General features: G+C 40.9%; 1 protein-coding gene across 1 annotated transcript in view; it reads right to left on the bottom strand.

Annotated features, from left to right (window-relative positions):
• The window catches only part of LOC121863502 (POU domain, class 6, transcription factor 2-like), a 93,412-nt gene extending 78,596 nt beyond the window's left edge, over positions 1-14,816 (bottom strand). Inside the window, exons 1-2 of the mRNA XM_042362176.1 lie at positions 14,612-14,816; positions 12,708-12,932 (exon numbers count right to left, since the gene is read on the bottom strand). Of these exons, the coding sequence (XP_042218110.1) occupies positions 12,708-12,828 (121 nt within the window). The 5' untranslated portion in view covers positions 12,829-12,932; positions 14,612-14,816. The remainder of the gene's footprint in view (positions 1-12,707; positions 12,933-14,611) is intronic.
• Between the last annotated feature and the right edge of the window lie 5,728 nt (positions 14,817-20,544).

The following is a 20,544-nucleotide window of genomic DNA, read 5'->3' as shown; positions in this document are numbered from 1 at the left end:
AACGGAAAAAAAATGGTGATTCTTGAGTTATGAAACTGAAAGTTGTTTACGTTTTACATCCAGTTGTGTCTTCCTGTGATGGGGAGGGAGGGAGGGAGGGAGGGAGGGAGGGGTTATGATGTGTCCTAAAGATGGTTTGACCAGATTGATATGTGAAGAAGGGGAGGAAGGGGGTAAGGGTTATCTATCCACGGCTTAGTTAAGTAAGAATAAACTGGGTGTTTGTCCAAGCGGTCATATAACTAGAGTGACGAGGGAATGATTTGTTCAAAAGGTACATATGACCACAGGACATGCGAAAGTGAGGATGGGGAGGAATTTGTCCGGAGAATATTTTGACCAGCGAGTGTAGAGCGGATGGTGTGGGGGGGTAGTCCTCACTAAGGTACTGGAGGAGGATTAGGGATTGGAGAGACCAAGCCAGGTGATGTGTTGGGATGACTCCTCGTGTTGGTGAGCTTGTAACTCGCCAACAATAGAAACACACATGTAGAGTGACTGTACAGTGATGAAGAATTAAATTTCTAGGTTCGCATTTACGCCACACCGTGAGTACTATCGGTGTCACTTCAAAGGTTATGACTTGTGTATGTTCGTCCATCTTTATAGTTTTATGAAATAATTATTATCAGTGATATAATGTAATCAGAGGTCTAATATTGCTGGTGTATGCAACATGTCTCCTCTTTGTAGTCTCACGTGATTTATTTTTGAAATCTGAGCCCTGTGAAATGGTAAACAAAATCCAAGTCTATACAGGTGTTGAGGGGCTGTAAACGACCATCTTCGCACCGTGTCTCACCTGGAGTACAGCAGTGTCGAGTCAAAACAAACGCCTGAAATTGTACGTTTTCGGTGAATCTGACCTAAAGTGAAATGGTCAATAATACACACATTCCAAAATTACTCGTATAATTTTTTTTAAAGACTTATCAAGTAATCAAGTTTGTAGGGCTGATGGCAAGTTATCTATTTATGCATTTATTTTACAATGTCATCTCAATCTAAATAAACACAAAGAGCAGCTGAACATATACATTATGCAAAACAGCTGCTTGGCATTATCAGATCCGCAAAAGTGAATAATAAAAAAGTTATCTGGAAGTCTTATTTAAATTTCAAATCATTCATCCCAGAACTAAAGGAGTGACAAACAACTATAATTTGTTTGGGAAGAGAAAGAAGACAAACAAATACACAACAAAATGTCTTAACTCTTTCTTGGGTGGAACATAATAGTATAAAAATAATTGATAGTTGTACAATAAAAAAAATTCCCTCTGTCTCTAGTATTCAAAATGTTTAATTATTCTATAAAATCAATCATCTTTTTTTCTTCAGAATTAGTAACGAAAACGAACCCACGAAAAACGTACAACAAACGTTCTTTAGCGAGAATATTTATATGTTTTATCACATTACACACACACACACACGCACACACACACACACACACACACACACACACACACACACACAGAGGAATAACACTCAACGTCATTATATTTTCAAAGTTTAATAATCTATAAGCCCTCTTAGTATAATAATATGCATAATACCACATTCTTACGAGCTTATGACCATTTTATAACACTCAACAATGTTCCTCAGAGGTTACAGTTATCACAGTATAATATCTATAATTATATTATACTCTATGTATTCGATGTGGCCTTCGTTAACACTCCGAATTATAGACGAATTTCTATAATTTTCAGGATTATAATACACTGTGTACGAAATTATAGCAGTTTCGTGTAAAACTTGGTAATGTTTTTCTTTATAACTTCACCTATAATGCTTGATGGTATTTAAGCCTCACTAATCTTCCTAGTTATACCTTGATCTATGGTATAATATTAGGTATTATGCTCTCAAACTTTCTATATTACATGATGCTCCACCACACGCTGAAGTATTATATGATCTATAATATCCAGTAATATATCATGGTATTAAATTATGATAGAGCCAGTATTACACTCCGGCATTTTAGCAGGATATACTCAGCATTACCTCATGATATACACAAGATTATATCACGTTCGTTAAAGGTTCAGATTATCACATATTCTATAACAGATCAACACTATATCATGCCGAGAGTTATATCATGCTTTACTAGTCTATATGAGTCTAATGTGCTCTATTGTGCTTGGTCCGTTATTATGCTCTATTTGTTGGCTCTAATGCTGCAATGACTACAACCCCCCCTCCCCCACTCCCGTATAACCCTGCCATGCCACCGCCTATTGGGAATATTATCTTATTACAATGTTAATAATTCTCCATTCTTTCTATAATTTGATCAGCTTAGCCCCGACACAAACAATACAACACGTTTTCTATCGCGCCAAATCACGCAATTTAGAGAGAGAGTGTGAGAGAGTGTGTGAGAGAGAGAGAGAGAGAGAGAGAGAGAGAGAGAGAGAGAAAGAGTGAAGGGAATGATCTATTAACGTTGTATGAGGTAAGAGAGGGGAAGGCAGAGAAGAGAAAAAAATGGGTCTTATTTCTTTACAGTATAAAGCACAAAATACTCTGGATTATCAGTTAAAAAATGGCGTAAATACACGGCTCCAAGTTGCGTAAAATCTTGACTGAATCGCCAACATCGGCCTCAAACTAATCATCAGCTCGCCCATTGTCCCTCCCCTTCCAATGAGCGCTGGGACCCAAGCAACGAATAATTTCCATTTGTTTCCGATTATCCCTGTCATTATTCGCCCTTTCCTTCGTTCTTTATTTTTATCGTGTGTTCCTGCGTCGTCTGGATGAGATCGTCATCTGCCGCAGAGGAGAAGAGCGACGCTGGTTTGATACACGAGCATAAATTTACATAAACAACCTGCTAAACGAAACGAAACTGACTCAACCAAACTTTGTGATAAACTGGACAATCCAACAGCTCCCCTAAACTTCAAAAGCCCCCTCTTGGCCGCCCCCTCCCCTCGTCTCCCCCATTCTCCCCTCTAACTCTCCTCTCCCCCTCCTCCTCCTCCCCTTCTACACTGGACTAGAACGCAGCTTCCAACTTTCCTCCGGACTGTAAATTACCGTTCAATTGTTTACCCAGCATTTCGTTCTTCTTCGTGCGCCAGCCTCGACCAGTGGCTCCCGCTGGCCGTGTTCTGGCGTAGGAAACAGTGAAACAAGACGAGACGGACGGCCCTGGCTAAAATCAGTGTTGCAATAGGCGCTCTGGGAACCCTCCACGTATTGAGTTTTATTTGCGCATAATCACAAGTCCATCGGCGGTGGGCACAATACAGCATTAATATTAATGAGAGGCGGCTTGGGGAGGGCCGCCGCGGTCCAGTCTGGAGAAGACCAGGGAGGAGGGGAGGTAGAGGCAGGGAGGAGGGGAGGTGGGAGGCAGGGAGGGAGGTGGGAGGCAGGGAGGTGTGAGGGAGGGAGGGACGCAGGGAGAAGGGAGGAAACTAAATCACGTTGCAAAGCTGATTTACCCGTGGACGCTGCGACTTGTGTTTGTCTTCACGATCCATCCATTAAATGAGCGGTGTTGGCCGACGGAGAGCGCCAGCCAACCTGCCTCACACCTTGACTTTGTCACACTTGTAGTGGTGCTCATTTTAAAGCTCACTCTTGCTACTACCTCTCTAAATATAAGGATGGAATTATAGGTGTTGCGAGTACTCTCTCTCTCTCTCTCTCTCTCTCTCTCTCTCTCTCTCTCTCTCTCTCTTCTTCCTCCTTCCCCTCTCTCTCTCTCTCTCTCTCTGCTCCCCCTAACCCCCGTTCCCCCCCATGCCCCTCCCCACCCGACCATGTCTTTGAAGGGTGAAGCGGTGACGCGGATGTGAACGAAACAGGCTGATGGCCAGGTCAGCCCTGTCTCTGCTTTAGTTGCAACTAAGCTTGTTCCATACCCTCAGGGAATTCCCCCGCCGGTCCCGAGAAGATTACTTAAGTGGCTTTTTCTCCTATAAACAGACGTCCAGAGTCTTAGTTGTCTGGCTCCAAGTGTTGAGCAGTACTGTGTTTGTGGCATTAATGAACTGCTCACTACTTGGTAAGAATGAGCTGTTCAGAACTTAAATGTGATGAGCTGCTTACTGCCTATGTTTTATGAATGCTCAGTACTGGGTAATGTTTAATAAATATAAATTGCTTAATATATGACAATTATAAACGGCTCCGTATCTGGTTAGGATAAACTCCCTAGTACCTGATCATAATAATTTTTTTAATACTTGAGTGACGAACTGCTCATCACATGAGGATGATGAGCTGCTCAGTACTTGAAGATGGTGAGCTGCACAGTACTTGACGATGAGCTACTCATTAAATGACGATAATATGCTCAGTATGTGGCGATGGTGAGCTGCTTAGTACTTAACGATAATAAGCTGCTCAGTAAATGACGATGATAAACTGCTCAGTAAATGACGAAGATGAACTGTTCAGCATTCGATTATGATGATCAGCTCCACAATTTTCAATAAGCAGTTGCTCAGTATTTAACAATAATAATCTGCCCATTACTTCACAATGTGAGCAAGTCATTACTTGGCACTGATGATAAGCTGCTCACTTTTTGACATTAACAAGCTGCTCAGTGTCAGACGACAATAATATGTTCAGTGCATGACTGTGTTATCTGTAACCGACAGTGAGGAGCTGTTCATTACATGCAAATTAGTAGCTCAGCACATGATAATGATATCAGTACTTGAGAATGACCTGCTCAGTGCTTTGCTTTGCTACTACACAGCTCAGCACACGGTAATGATATCAGTACTTAAGAATGGTCTGCTCAGTACTTGACCAACAGAGCTACGTGTAAAAAAATGTGGAAATGTTGTGGTGCAGCCAAGAGAGATTGTGAGGACGGGAAATCCGCCAAGTTAATTGTATAAATTAACATCAGTTTCTCTGAAGTAATGTTATTTGTGGGTATATTTGTACAGCACTGCCCAGCACGCCGCTAGAATAAGAATACGGTCTTAATACGAGAAATTGAAGAAAATATTTCACTTACAGTAGTTATTGTAAGACATTTTGTACACTAGAACTTTTCTAATTACATGAAACAGGAAATGACGTAGTTTATGGACAGGTTATTATGCTGGTTCTTTAGGGTAATAAATCTATGTCCGGCTTATAATTAAGTCTGGTGAGATTTCGGTTTTTAGAAGCCCCATATTTAGACGTGAAATATAGACGCCACAGTCGGTGAATGTAAACTAAAGAGTGTTATTTCCTTCAAGATATTATTATGTGTAGATTAACTTGATACCTCTATGAAGACGTTTATCGTGTCTCTTGTATTCCTCATTTTTGTTGGTGTTTTTTCTTTATGATTTATTATACAATTATCACGTATGTCGTCCGTCCGAGAAGTGTTTTACAGGAAAAGTATGAGTATTGAACATTCGAAATAGTCTGGTGTATCTTATGACTTTAGTTCACAGCATAAAAGTGAGTTTTTCTAAGTCGGAAAACTGACACGTAAATACATCAACAAGACAAACAAGGTAATGACTTCCCCTGAGATAATTTTTTTTTCTGATGAGAGGAAAAAACAATTACATATACACAATTTTACATATATAAATACACATTATAGTACTATTTCAGGTTGATGATGAAGTTTAATTCTGACTCAGGGTTCATTGTTGATGGCATGATGGTCTAGGTTTACAAATTTGTTGATTTAACCTTACTATTATTATACTGTTGTGTATTTATGTTTCATTCGCGGAAATTTTCGTTATTTACTGCCAACACGACAATACGTTAAATGTGATCAATTACAAAAAAAAAATCAAAACTAGTTGATCAAAGGATTAAAACATCAAGGTGTAAGATCACTGACTGAGGGTTTAAAAGTTCAAATGTCAGTAGAGAGAGAGAGAGAGAGAGAGAGAGAGAGAGAGAGAGAGACACTAGCTAGAGTTTTAAGTTTAAATCCGCCAGAATAAGAAACTGGAGCTGAACCTTTAAAGTTCCCGACGTTAAAGTAAAAATACATGAGTTAAAACTTTTCGCTGCAATATTGTAACCTAAGATTTTCTGATTAATGGTTAAAGGTTCAAATGTAATTAAAGATCGTCATGAGGTGTTGAATCTCTGGCACCTTTGTCAATTTACTGTCATGAGTTGAGAAGCCGCGTTCACATTGCCAACTAGTTAAAGGTTCAATTCTCCATTAAGTTACGTACAGTCACCCATAAAAGTCCTGTAGCTTCTCCTGAACCCCAATATTAAGACTCGTGAATCCGGAGCATTTATGCACAGAATAATGCATCAGTTTATACTACTTTGGGTTCACGAGTCTGAATCCCGGGGTTCTTGGAAGAGCAGGAGGGGCGACAGGACTTTTGTGGGTGACTGTACGTGATGAACAACAGCGTTATTAGATATAAATCAATCATATATATCTACAACCCAGAAGTAGATGCCAGAAGTGTTAAGGAAATTTTTGTCCGCAACTGTACATTTCCAATTCTAGCTTGGTCAAGGCACCACTTGTTTATGTATAGTGTGTCCCACCATCTATACAACACTGTTAGAAGATTCCACTACCTGTATTATATTGTTATATATTGTACTAAAATGGCTGAATAAAGTTCTGACTCTTAACTGAATCTGATTATTCATTAATTTAACATCCAATGAGCATAGAGTCATCGTGCTCAAGGGTTTATCTTACTCCATGGGTTGATGATGATGATGATGATGATGATGATGATGATGATGATGAAGGTGATGATGATGATGATGATGATGATGATGATGATGATGATGATGATGATGACGGCGATGATGATTATGATAGTAATAATGAAGATGATGAAGAAAAGAAAACGATCAAGATGACGAATAGAAAGAAGAAGTAGTATGATGATAATAATAATGAAAATAGTGATAACTTGAATGATAATTATTAATCAAATTTAATATTTGGATTATGTCTCTTTTAATAACACTGAAGAAAAAACCCTGATATTCACACAGTAACATCACAACGTTACTAAAGTCCATCGCAACATTACGGCTGATATAAATACCATAGGAGTTTAAAAGTCAATTATTGTAAATTAAAAAATTCTGGATAACATTTTGAAAATGGTGATCGTGTATCAACCAAGCTATCGTAAGACCTCATTAGCATATTATTAAAAAGAAAGAAAGAATTAACACCATTGCAAAAAAAGTTAATTTAAAGAACTATCGTAAGCACTGAAGTCCCTGTTATTGTCAATTGGGATATTATCGTAAAACCCCAATTACGATAGAGGGTAGTAACAAGGGTCTTGAAGAAGCAATATTCAGATGATTGCAACAGCTGACGCTACATATTGTAAAAACAGAAACTATCGCAAGAGAGAAATTCGAACAATAGGGGGGCGGGGCAAATCCTGTTACCATGGCAACAGCTAAGACCAGGTATTGTCTACAGTGAAGCTATCGCAGGAGCTAAGCTAGGATAATGCAAATACAGAAGGCTATTGTGTAAGTTATGTTGCTCGGCAGAATGGGTATCGTTAGGGGTGGTCCTCTTATTGGTGATTGGGAGAGACTCGTGAAAAATACACAGTAATGAGAATAACATTAAAACTTCCTTCTTCGTAGGTTGGGTATATTAGAAGGTGATAATAATGATGATGATGATGATGATGAGAAAGATGATAATGACGACGAAGATGATGATAATAGCAACGAAGGCGAAGATAATCACACCGTTGCTTCTGTTAATGATGATAATGATGATGGTAATGAAAATTATGATGATAAAATAACAGTTGGAACATGAAAACGCTTTTGCAACGTGGTAATTGCAGCAGTCACAACTACATAATCACATCGCCTGTCCCAGAGTGTTCCGTCACCACACAACACACTCGTGGTAAAAGGAAAAACTGACTTTGCATAATACCTGTTGTAGCATTTGGCGGATATTACTTATATTTCCCCATTCTGTTACTTTACGAAACTGTCAAAGTGGTGTTGAACTAATGTTATATACAGACAACACGCACATACACACACAGTCACCAAGAGCTTTATAAAGTATTCTGTGGTGAGGTGGTCGTCTTTACCAACCACAGAGTCACGTTGTTCAGAAGTTAAGAACACTGAACAAATCACTTCACCTCACAAAAACAAACCTCGCTGTAGTTGTAAGCTTCTCAGAGTCACATCTTCCTCCTTACACTAACAGCCGAGCGATCAACACCAGAGGTTTATACTTCATCACTAGTAGTCATTTCTACTTTGTTGGTACATTGTCTTCAGCCTCGACTGCATGCTTTGAAACATTCGGTGACATTTACCTTTTATTATTATTATCATTATTATTAAATTCTTAACAAAAACTTGGACATTCAGATAGCTGGAATCACAGTCCTGGATGAAGCCTTTACCACCGGGAAGACTTTGTGCCTCTCTGGTTTCAAGACACAAAACTTGGGAACTCTTTAAGGGTGGCTGTCAGTTTAAGATAAGTAAGGCAGTTTCCGGCCGCTATGTTCTCCAACATGCGAGTTCTGCTTCCCGTGGTAAACATAAACATTTTATCTGGTAGTTTTCACCCACTACACGCGTTTATTTCTCGAGCCTTACTCTAGGATGATTATGTTCTTCACGCTGTTAATATGAGCTCTCAGGAATAATCTATGACAATGGGTTATACTTTGAGACTTTGTGTTTGACGTCAATACAACCAAGGCCTCTTTTCTTCTGTTTGATAAGAAGCCTTCAGATATTTCTTCCTAACGAGGGTTTTGTTCCTCACACTAAATCTATAAGGTCGAAACATTTCCCCCTTATTACCTTAGAGTACACCTTTACCTGTATCTACTGTAAGGTACAATAGAGGTCATTTTCGCATTTTAATTGTATATTCTTCTCAGGTATGAAGAGGATAACCCAAGGGACAGTTTCCTCCCCAAAGGGACAAAGAAGAGCCCAAGTACAAAACAGAAAACTTTCCAACTAATGACCAATGAGATCGATTTCCAAACCACTGGTGAAGATATTTCTTGGGTGCATTCTCCCGTAAAGAGCGATCTGTGTTGGGTCATGAAGAAGTTCCCTCGGCATTTGGTCCTAAATATCTCAGATTCGAAAACTTAAACAGCTTAAGTCTATCATTCTACAGGTAAGGGTAATGCAAACATTATGGCCAAACAAATATATTTCAATACTGATTAATGTAAGGAAGACCTTGAGAAGTCGGAGAAGTATATGAACTACTTTAAAGAGGCTTCAAAAATGCCCATTGGCATGTTCCCAACAACAATAGTAGCGAAGCTTCCTGACGTTCAACCTAAGTCAAGTATTTTTCCTTCAAAATTTCTCCCTTTTAGACTCAGGGCAGCTCCAAGAGTCCTTGTGTCCAGAGTCATGGTTGCTATTTTCCGAGAAGAGAAAATATTTTGCCTGGTCTATCTAGACAACTAAGTAATCTGCAGTCGATCAAGACAGATAACGTTGAGAGACACAGAGAACGATTTCGATCCATTTACAGCAAAGAATGCTAGTGAACTGTCAGAAGATCAAGATTATCCATAAGCAAAACTTTAAGTGGCAAGAACGTCTTCGGAACACCACAGCAAATTTGGTTTCCATCTCGACCGACAAGATTCATTTGACTCGTTTATCGTCAATGATCTTGTTGCACAGAGCCAAACTCCTCTTTAGCAATGCGAAGGTACTATTGACAAAATGTTTTCGTTCCCCAGTTTCACGGCCATGTTGTCATGAGATTATATGATATTATGAAAATCAATATAACGACATCCTTTCCAGCTCTTCCTAGCTGGACCCATGGGTCCAGGTTCTCTCTCACACCCAATGGCCCAGGCTCTCTCTAACACCCATGGGCCCAGGCTCTCTCTAACACCCATGGGCCCAGGCTCTCTCTAACGCCCATGGGTTCATGTTCTCTCTACCTCCATCATGATGACGTAAGTAGAGTGAGCAAGTTCGATGCCTTCTTATATCTTCAAAAAAAGAAAAAAAAGAAGTACATATATAACTTACGAAGCTTTGAGACCGGGAGCCCAAGGTTCTCAGTGCGGTTCTAGCACTACACATACGCCAGGTACAATTCCTTCAGAGTTTTATTGTAAATTTTCCTTATGGTGGTAATTTCATGCCTGGGCGAAGATGAAACAAGCAGGAGTAGATAATTATAGGCTATAAACAAAGTCATTACGCACGTAATTGCCTGCATATTATTATGACTCCACTTGTCGGTGTGGTATCATTAGCATAAAAATCCTGCCCAGGATCTGCAGGGGTGTTGCTGCAGTCTGGTGGTAACGCGCCCCACCCGCTCCCATACTGGGCTCCCCGGTGATATATTCGGCTATGATGGGCTACCGTTAACTATATTGAATCACTAGGGGTCCTTCTGAGTCCCAGGAGTCACACTGAATCACTAAGTTTTACTGAATCGCCATAAGTCCAACTGAGTCACCAGGAGTCACCAAATGGCATGGCGAGTCAGCACAAGTCATACTGGGGTACCTGGCATTTTATTCGACAACACTGGGCTACCGGGAACTATACCGGGTTATGCTGAATTACTAGAAGCCATACTTGGTTATACCAGGCTACCAAGAGTCATATTCGTCTATTAGACACGTAGACTTATAATGGGCTATGTCGGGCTATAACAATTACACTGGGCCTACTGTACTATTTTTAACTATATTGGATCATTTTGGGCTATATCTAATCATCTTGGACTACATTTACTTCAATCTAGGGCTATAATGGGCTGTCTTGGTCCATACTGAGGTATGTTAGGACATCTCGGAGGCTATTATGCCCATTATGAGCTACACTGGGCCATATTGGTCCATTTTGTAGCCATCTAAGCTATAAAGAGATATACTGGACCATATTAGGTCTTGCTCTATTTTTTTTTACTTTTTTGTGTCATTCTTAGATATATTTTGCTATTCTAAACCTTTAAGCATTATCTAAGGCTGGGAGGTATTACTAAGGGCACCTGTAACTCACACCTAACAGTCATAGTAGGCCTCCTTCCACCCCGTTACCGCTGATGTCTATTTCAACTCGTGAATTATTAAGAACTGCGTTGATTTCCAAAGCGCAATGTCGTTTTCTACCACAGAACATAACCAGATGTTCGGTATAACGTTCTTTACTACAGAAGACCACCAGAACTCCTACATCAGCGTTAGGACGCCCTACACTAATACAGCTAAGCACTAATGAACATCCTTCCTTTTCACTAAAAGCTACAGAACGCCACTTCGCACGACCAAAACTGATTATACTTGTTGTAGAAATGATGATCTCTACCGTCCAACTGTCAGGGAACTTTTTAGTGCACTTTGGAGACAACCTCCTCTTGATGTGCCCTGATAGTTTAGGAACGACTGCCGGTTACCAAGTGTCTCTCCTCCCTCCCTCGTGCACCCCGTGTTGATCACTACTGGTGGTCTGATGCGCCTACCATGTGTGTATGTGTGTGTGTGTTTTTAGGCATTCACCTTTGATTGTAATTACTCTTAAAGTCACCCCAGGACGGATCATCACCCAACATACGAAGTTTGACAGTGTCCAGACCAAAGCATCGACAGCAGCATGTGTACAAACAGATGGAAAAGTAAAAAAAGTGTGTGTGTATGTGTGTGTGTGTGTGTGTGTGTGTGTGTGTGTGTGTGTACGCGCGTGTATGTGTATGCATGTGTAGGTGTGTATGTGTATATGTGTGTATATGTGTGTGTGCGCGCGTCTGTTTTTATGTCTCTCTCTTTTGATAAATGGACAGAGAGAGAGAGACATGACAACATAAAATACAAAGTGCCTCAGTCCACCAGAGACATCTTGTGCCACTAAAGGGTTACCGGTGTCTCCCCTGCACCAATAATTGCCCATCTGTACTACTTAGGGTCAACGAAGCTCCCCCTTTACCACCAGTGTTACCCCACGTCACTAAGGACCAGTAAGGGCTACTAGTCCCATATATTACTAAGGGTCATCGAAGTCCCTTCGCGCCACCAAAGGCCACTGAGTCCCCGTATCACGAAGGGCTATCGAAATCTTCTTGCACCACTAAGGGTCATTAAGTCTTCCTGAGTCATAAAAAGCCATTAAGTCCACTGCGTCACTAAGACCTTAGGGCTATGAAAGTTTATATTACTATGGGCCATCAAAGTCCTCTTGAATCACAAATGGCCATTAAATCCCCGTGCAGTACTAAGGGCCATTAAGTCTACCTGTTCTACAAAGGGCCATTAAGTTTCCCTGTTTCACCAAGGGTCATTAAATCCCCTGTATCACTAAGGGCCATTAAGTCACCCTGTTTCACTAAGGGCCATAAGTCCACCTATTCTACCAAGGGTCCTTAATGCCACCACTGCACCACTTTAAGTCAACAGTAAAGTGCCCGGTATGAACGCAAAATAACCCTGTATCATCAAGGGCCACTAAACCTCTCGTGTTTCACCGAGTCACAAAATATCTGTACAACTGTGGTTAAGAAAAGGTGTTCCTGTAACACTAAGGGCTACCCCAATACAAGCACGAAGCCCTTATTACGCTGGAGGGCCCCCAGAGGCCTCTCCATCACATAGTGGGCTGAGAACACTTTCACGGCAGTAGTGTATGGTCTTCAACGCGTCTCTTCTCCTTAATTTGTTTCTTCAAAATATTCATTTGCAGAAATAAGCAATACTACAAGGTTAATATTCTCTACTTACCAGAGCTCACGGGTGATTGTAATTCTTCCTGTTCAGGTATTGGCGGCGATACATAGTGACTGGCCAGTCCTAGAGTGAGTCGGCCAATGGACGAGGGCAGTGTTGTCACGTGACTCGTCATATGGTTGGGGTTCTGTGTGCTGATTGGTGGACTCTTCCGCGGAAATACTCCATTGGCTGTTGAGAATAGCGACGGCGCAGGATGCCCGGTGTGTTCGTTGAATCCTGAGAGATTTCGAAGCCAGTTTCAGTAACTATATTTTATGCATTTTTTCTTGAATCATTAACTGCAGTGTTCATTAATTTTGTACCGTCGTTATCAACACAAAGCAATAGGTAAGAGAGACATTATATTTCATCATAGGTCTACTGTTAGTTCACAAGGAACACACTGGTGGACTTGTGCAGTGTGAACCACGGCTGTACATACACGGCCAACAATTTTGAACACTACAGAATATTAATGTGAAAGCAAATTCACACAATAAAAATATTTTTACTCACTGGCAACAAAAGTTAAGCTCTTTGATTCTACAAAACAAGATCTTATGAGACTCATTCTACGAGCAAATGTTTAAACTCTATATTGCAATTAACCATAAGTTACTATGTGTTTACTCTACCATGATCTGAATAAATAAACAAGCTAATAAAGAGTATTTCACATGCTATACAGTATACAAATAGAAAGGTGATTGCTTTTACGACCAAAATACTATATCATAATAGACACATTCTCTTGAAAATTTATCAAAGGTGTACAAACGTGTGTGTGTGTGTGTGTGTGTGTGTGTGTGTGTGTGTGTGTGTTTTATTCAGCCTTGAAATTCATACATACAACACTATTTGACTTGTTTTTCATGAGGTGTATCTCAGGTGTTTGGCTTATGAGGTATATTACGTCTTGTGTCTTATGAGGTGTACTTTGTGTCTCATGGGGTGTACTTTGTGTCTCATGGGGTGTACTTGTTTCTCATGAGGTGTACTTTGTGTCTCATGGGGTGTACTTTATATCTCATGGGGTGTACTTTGTGTCTCATGGGGTGTACTTTGTGTCTCATGAGGTGTACTTTATATCTCATGGGGTGTACCTTGTGTCTCATGAGGTGTACTTTGTGTCTCATGAGGTGTACTTTGTGTCTCATGGGGCGTACTTTGTCTCTCATGAGGTGTACTTTGTGTCTCATGAGGTATACTTTGTGTCTCATGGGGTGTACTTTGTGTCTCATGAGGTGTACTTTGTGTCTCATGAGGTGTACTTTATATCTCATGGGGTGTACCTTGTGTCTCATGAGGTGTACTTTGTGTCTCATGAGGTGTACTTTGTCTCTCATGGGGCGTACTTTGTCTCTCATGAGGTGTACTTTGTGTCTCATGAGGTATACTTTGTGTCTCATGGGGTGTACTTTGTCTCTCATGGGGTGTACTTTGTGTCTCATGGGGTGTACTTGTTTCTCATGAGGTGTACTTTGTGTCTCATGGGGTGTACTTTATATCTCATGGGGTGTACTTTGTGTCTCATGGGGTGTACTTTGTCTCTCATGGGGTGTACTTTTGTATCTTTGTTTCTCATGGGTGTACTTTATGGGGTGTACTTTGTCTCTCATGGGGTGTACTTTGTACTTTGTCTCTCATGGGGTGTACTTTGTGGGGTGTACTTTGTGTCATGGGGTGTACTTTGTGTCTCATGGGGTGTACTTTGTGTCTCATGGGGTGTACTTCAGGTTTTGGTTTATGAGTTGTGTTGACTTATTCTTCTTGTTAGATCTTTTGTTGATAAGCAATGAATGTGGTGGTGGGGGTGTGGATGTGGGCGTGAAGTGTGTGGGTGTGGGGTGTGTAGGTGAGGACGTGGGCTGTGGGTGTGAGTGTGGAGGGTGATGGTGTGATGAGTGTGGGCGTACCAGTGGTGGGGGCGATGGAGGTGGGTGTGTGGGGGGCGGTGCAGGTGTTGTGGGGGTGGGCGCCGCTGCCCCCACCGCAGGTACTTCCTCCACTGCTGTGGCAGCCCAAATGTTGCTGTTGTTGTTGTTGCTGTGCCTGCTGCTGCTGCTGCTGTTGTTGTTGCTGTTGCTGCTGCTGTTGTTGTTGTTGTTGTTGTTGCTGTTGTTGTTGTTGCTGCTGCTGTTGTTGTTGTTGTTGTTGTTGTTGCTGCTGTTGATGTTGTTGTTGCTGCTGCTGTTGCTGCTGTTGTTGTTGTTGCTGCTGTTGTTGTTGCTGCTGCTGCTGTTGTTGTTGCTGTTGCGAGGCTCCGCAGCCTGTGGGTGTGTGGGCTGGGGGCGTGGTGGTGCCGCCATGGCTGCCTCCTCCGTTGACGGTGGTGACGGTGGCGGGGGTGGTGTTTGTGGTGCTGGTGATGCTGGTGTTGGCGAGGCCCGAGGCGGCGCTGGTGATACTGTTGACGGCCATCAGCAGGTGTTCAGGTACCTGTGATAGTGGCGGCGACTGTGGCTGAGGTGACGACCCGAACGGCGGTGGGGGCGGGTCCTGCCGGAGAAGAGGAGACAATGTTAGTGTGGGTGATGATGGTGGAGGCAAGGAAAGGTGTGGTAAGGTTAGGTTAGGTTAGGTTAGGTTAGGTAAGGTTAGGTTGGTTACGTTAGGTTAGGTCAATAAGTAAAACAGATTAGGTCAAATTAATTTTGCACGGTTAGGGTAGGTCAAATGAAGTTGTTAGTTAAATTAGGATAGGTGAGGTTAAGTTACACTAAACTTTATATAATATGTAGCCATGTATATTCCTCGTTTGGGTAATGTATTAACATATCCTTATTAACTAAATATACATCTCATACCGTAATGTATACTTCACAAACTATACTAATTCCATCTTTATTTTATATCAACTTGATAACCTCTACCTCATCAACTGACGATTGGAAGCTAAGGTTCATATATCAGTACAGTTTTACACTTCCTCCACCCAAAATTGGTTAATCAATTTCATAATACAACTCATTTCCACATATTAACATCACTTTACAGAACTTACAAACAAACATTCCTCAAGTAAAGATGATGCTCCAGGGTATGAGGTTGACTAAAGTGAATACAGCCACACAAAACATTCCCTCAGTCTTAAAGTGTAACAATTGAATAATGAGGATTTCCGTATTAACTCCTCCACGCTTTAAGTCGGGTTGTCAAGTGTCTTTATTGTACGTATCTCCATTTACCCTTTCAGTCTTAAGTCACCTTTGCTATATACCATCTCTTATAACAGCTCTTAAGGTATACATGTTTGGTGTACTCATTATCCTCATTGCAATCCTGTTATGCCTCCTAATGTTAAGTTCTACAGCCAATATACATTACATACTCTACACAATATACATCATACTTACTATACAATATACATCATACATACTACACAACATACATCATACTTACTCCACAACATATATCATACATACTGTCCTACACAACACACATCATACATACTATACGACGTAAATCATACATAACACATAATACACAAATAGCAAATATATACAACGGCGTTACACATATTGTTTATACTGGGACTCCTGCCTGTCATGTGTCAGTGATTACTCGTCCCTTCTGGAGCCTACAACACACTCCCTACCACAGCTACGTTGCCTTGGATCCAGTATCAACTTTTTCGTGCTCAAGGGTTTAAGACCCCGTACTCAAGGACTTGGAATTGTACTCAAGGGGGTTAATAATCCGTATTAAAGGGGTTAAGTGTTCGTACTCAGGGGTTAAGACATCTTACTCAGTGGGATAATTAATGGTATTTAAGGGGTTGGTATCGTAAATAAGCTCAAGCAGTTCAGTCTAACTCCCCTACACTAGCTATCCATCACTGTTTAACAAGGGCAATCTCACACCTGTCACTCCACCGAAAAGTATGACAATCTCTCGCCTCTCACCCACCAAAGAGACCAACATGTTAAGCTACAGTGTGTTTGTGTTGTGATTTATCTCTCACACACCACGTCATCATACACACACACTACCACTCGCCCTGAGAGGCTACGGGGTACACAGCTCACGTCTGGGAACAAATTAGCATCGTTCATTTCTAAGAGAGAAGGATTCCTGTCAATAAACTACAGTCTATTGCTGGCTACTGTCTCACACAGGTACGCAAGTATATAAGATGCTACCAGTTATGACTCGACCAATAGTGTCATCACTTTCATTCACATTATTATCACTTACTCAGACATATATTGATCCTAAACGCCCTTAGATAAATTATATTGGATATTCATTGTTTACAAGTAAGTGCCAAAATTATCATCGCATATGTGGTAAAACGCGAATGTATATCCATGTTATTTAATTTAGGAATACAATTTGGATAATAAAAAGTAGCCCGGAGTATGCAGTTTGGAGGACGGCCACCTCATCCCGGTAAAGAGCTCGGTATTTACCCCCGACGATAACTCTTGCTGCCTTGCTCAGGCTCTAGTATATTACCTACAAATTCAGGATGATTACAATGCATTATAATGAGGGGTGATCGATGACGGCTATCTCGCGTCCCTGTTATCATTATATATATAAGACTATTACCTTCTCCCGACGATATAATACGAATATATACATAATAAGTTCGACCCCCAAGTTTCTGGAGCTCATATATTCAGATTTTCTCGTCAACAAAAACTTTGATTATCGCCATTAATATTACACATGGCTTAGCAAAGTCCAGCCCCTTAATGAGGATTTATGAATTTGATCATAACTCAGAGTTCTTGACCAAATTCGTTCATGATTACATGTAATATTCTGGCTACTAATCATCCGCTCGATAAAAAGGAAGAGCAATGTATTACAAGAGAGAGAGGGGAATAATCATGTACAATTTGGTACCATATTGATGATGACACTATACAAAGTACCTCAAAATTATTGTTATACACAAGAAAAAACACATACATGTGCCTGTTAACACGTACACATGCTCACGGCCATACATACATACATACTGTACATACATACATACATACATACATACATACATATACATACACACACTAAACATACAGTGTATATATATATATATATATATATATATATATATATATATATATATATATATATATATATATATATATATATATATATATATATATATATATATAAGACTACAGAGATCACCGTGGGATGACGACCTGCAAACTTTGGTTATGATTCACGTCAGAAATAACAACACTTGTAAATTGGGATAATAAACCACCAATATATTCCACGACCTCAGCAGCCAAGACGTGATGCTGTGTACAAGTAAACATTACTGTATATATTTCACTCGGCACTAGAGCCAGGATATACTCTACTTCACTCAGTCCCTACATTCAGGATATACTGTACTTCACTCGGCTCTTCGGTCAGAATATAAGTATAGGCGTGATTTCTCGCTCCTGGTGGTCTAACTATCCACAAATAAGACCATATATTGAACCTAGCGTCAACTATTACCATTCTCTTACACCCAACATTAAAACAATATTCAACATACAATGAGAAACATTCACCACACACTTAAATAGCTAAAATGATTATGTATTAACTAGATTTTTTACATCAGAATGGGTTGAAGAGGTTGACCACTAACACTCCAGGTAGTCAGTCTGGTTTATGTAATCTCGAAAAACACTTTCCGGACCCCATCACATAAGGGACCACCGATCACCTCTCATTTTAACCATATAAGTAAAATAATTACCATAAAGATATAATTATAACATCTAGTGAGAAGTATTGCAGTTATCAATACTCTTGTCTCTCTCCCTCATTATCTCCTGCCATCTTGACTGTCTCTCTGTTATTTACCTTCTTCTCTGCTTCTCTCAATCGCCTTTCTCTTCATGGTTTTGCCACTCACCTTCATTCTCTCTCTCACTCTTTCCCTTTGCTTCGCTTTGTATTGTTTTACTCATTCATTCTTTCATTCTACTCCTCATTCTCAACGTCCCTACTCCTCCATTCTCAATGTTTTCTTTATCTACCGTTTCACCCTTACTCTCTTTCTCTCACTCTCTAATTCCTTTACTCCCGTCTTCATTTTTTCATCTCCTCCTCCTTATTCCGTCACACCTATCCCATAGGCCTTTAACCTCATCCCCTGCCCCTGACACCTGAACCTTACACCTTCCTCCTCCTCTTCCTTATCTCCTGACACACCCTTCTTAGTCCCATAGGTCTTCCTCCACACACACACACACACACACACACACACACACACACACACACACACACACACACACACAGACACACACACACCCCAATAGGCCTGGTAAACACTACGATCTAAGCTAAAGTCCCTGAACACGGGGCTGGAGAGGACCTACTAGCATGGTGCACGGTGGGTCTTATACACCTACGAACCGGTCCCGAGTCGTGTCCTGAGGCTCCTGGCTATTGTGTTTATGGAAATGCTGCAGAAAAGTGATGGAGGGCTACCTGGGAATTATTGCAATGCTCGAGGCTTATTAATATTTAACTATCTCGGGGTCCAGAAGGTCTGTCTCTCTGTCTGTCGGTCTCTCTCTAGGTCTCTCTCTCTGTCTGTCTCTCTCTCTCCCTCTTCATTTATCCCTTAATATTTCTCCTTAATCCCACCACTGACCCGAGAGAGAGAGAGACGGTTTAAAAACATTTGCTGGACAAGAGATGTACCCTAATTATTTCGCCTTACAAGAGATGTTTTACCTTGAAATGTTGTTCCCTAACCCAGAGAAACTATGGCACCCACCACCCTCCCCCTCACACCCACCCCTCACTCCCTTCCCTTTAACCCCTACTCCTTCTCACCCCTTCCCCATACCCCCTCACGCCATCCCTCTCACCCCTCCCCACCACACCCCCCTCACCCCCACCACATCCAAACAAAAACACGCCAGAAAACAAACATCAACAAACAGGAGGAAATGCTTTAGCGAACACGGAGAACGAAAATTGTCAGAAGGTTGTCAGCTCACGTGAGAGTATGCTGGAGTATAACGCCGTAATGAGGTATGCTAATATGTTTTAATTAAAGCGTCGCATTTCACACAAAGGCACAAATACAAGTTGAGTTTATGTTGATACACTTTACTGCCCTTGAAGACTTACAGTATTAATCAGTATTGTTTTATTTATCAGAGTTGTGTAGGGTGTGTGTGTGTGTGTGTGTGTGTGTGTGTGTGTGTGTGTGTGTGTGTGTGTGTGTGTGTGTGTGTGTGTGTGTGTGTCTGTGTGTGTGTGTGTGTGTGTCTGTGTGTGTGTGTGTGTGTGTGTGTGTGTGTCTGTGTGTGTGTGTGTGTGTGTGTGTGTACCCGCGCGCGTGTGTGTGTGTGTGTGTGTGTGTGTGTGTGTGTGTGTGTGTGTGTGTCTGTGTGTGTGTGTGTGTGTGTGTGTGTGTGTGTGTGTGTGTGTGTGTGTGTGTGTGTGTGTGTGTGTGTGTGTGTGTGTGTGTATGTGTATGTGTGTGTGTGTGTGTGTGTGTGTGTGTGTGTGTGCGTGTATGTCCCCCAATCCTTTCCCAAACAACAATATTGAGTACATACAACACTTTTTCCACCTTAATGCCTTCAATACCCATGTCGTCAACACTACCATCCAGTGAAGTCATATCAACAAGGTTAAACTGTAGTCAGACACAGTACACAAAACATCAATAAATTCAACCACCAATTAACAACTTATTTCAGAAAACACTGTGTACTTGTTTACTTATTTATACAGCAAACACTCGAATCACCTTAGCTCACTTTGATTACATTTAGATGGTAATAACTTGAATGTGTTTTCCTGTTTGTCCTGTTGTCTCTCGCATTACGAGTATATTATTTATAATCAGACAATATATGATGAATTAATTAGT

This window comes from Homarus americanus, unplaced genomic scaffold, assembly GCF_018991925.1.
Source record: "Homarus americanus isolate GMGI-L3 unplaced genomic scaffold, GMGI_Hamer_2.0 scaffold41366, whole genome shotgun sequence".
NCBI classification, from domain to species: Eukaryota; Metazoa; Arthropoda; class Malacostraca; order Decapoda; family Nephropidae; genus Homarus; species Homarus americanus.
Note: the sequence above shows the minus strand (reverse complement) of the source record. Positions and strands in the feature narration are given on the sequence as shown.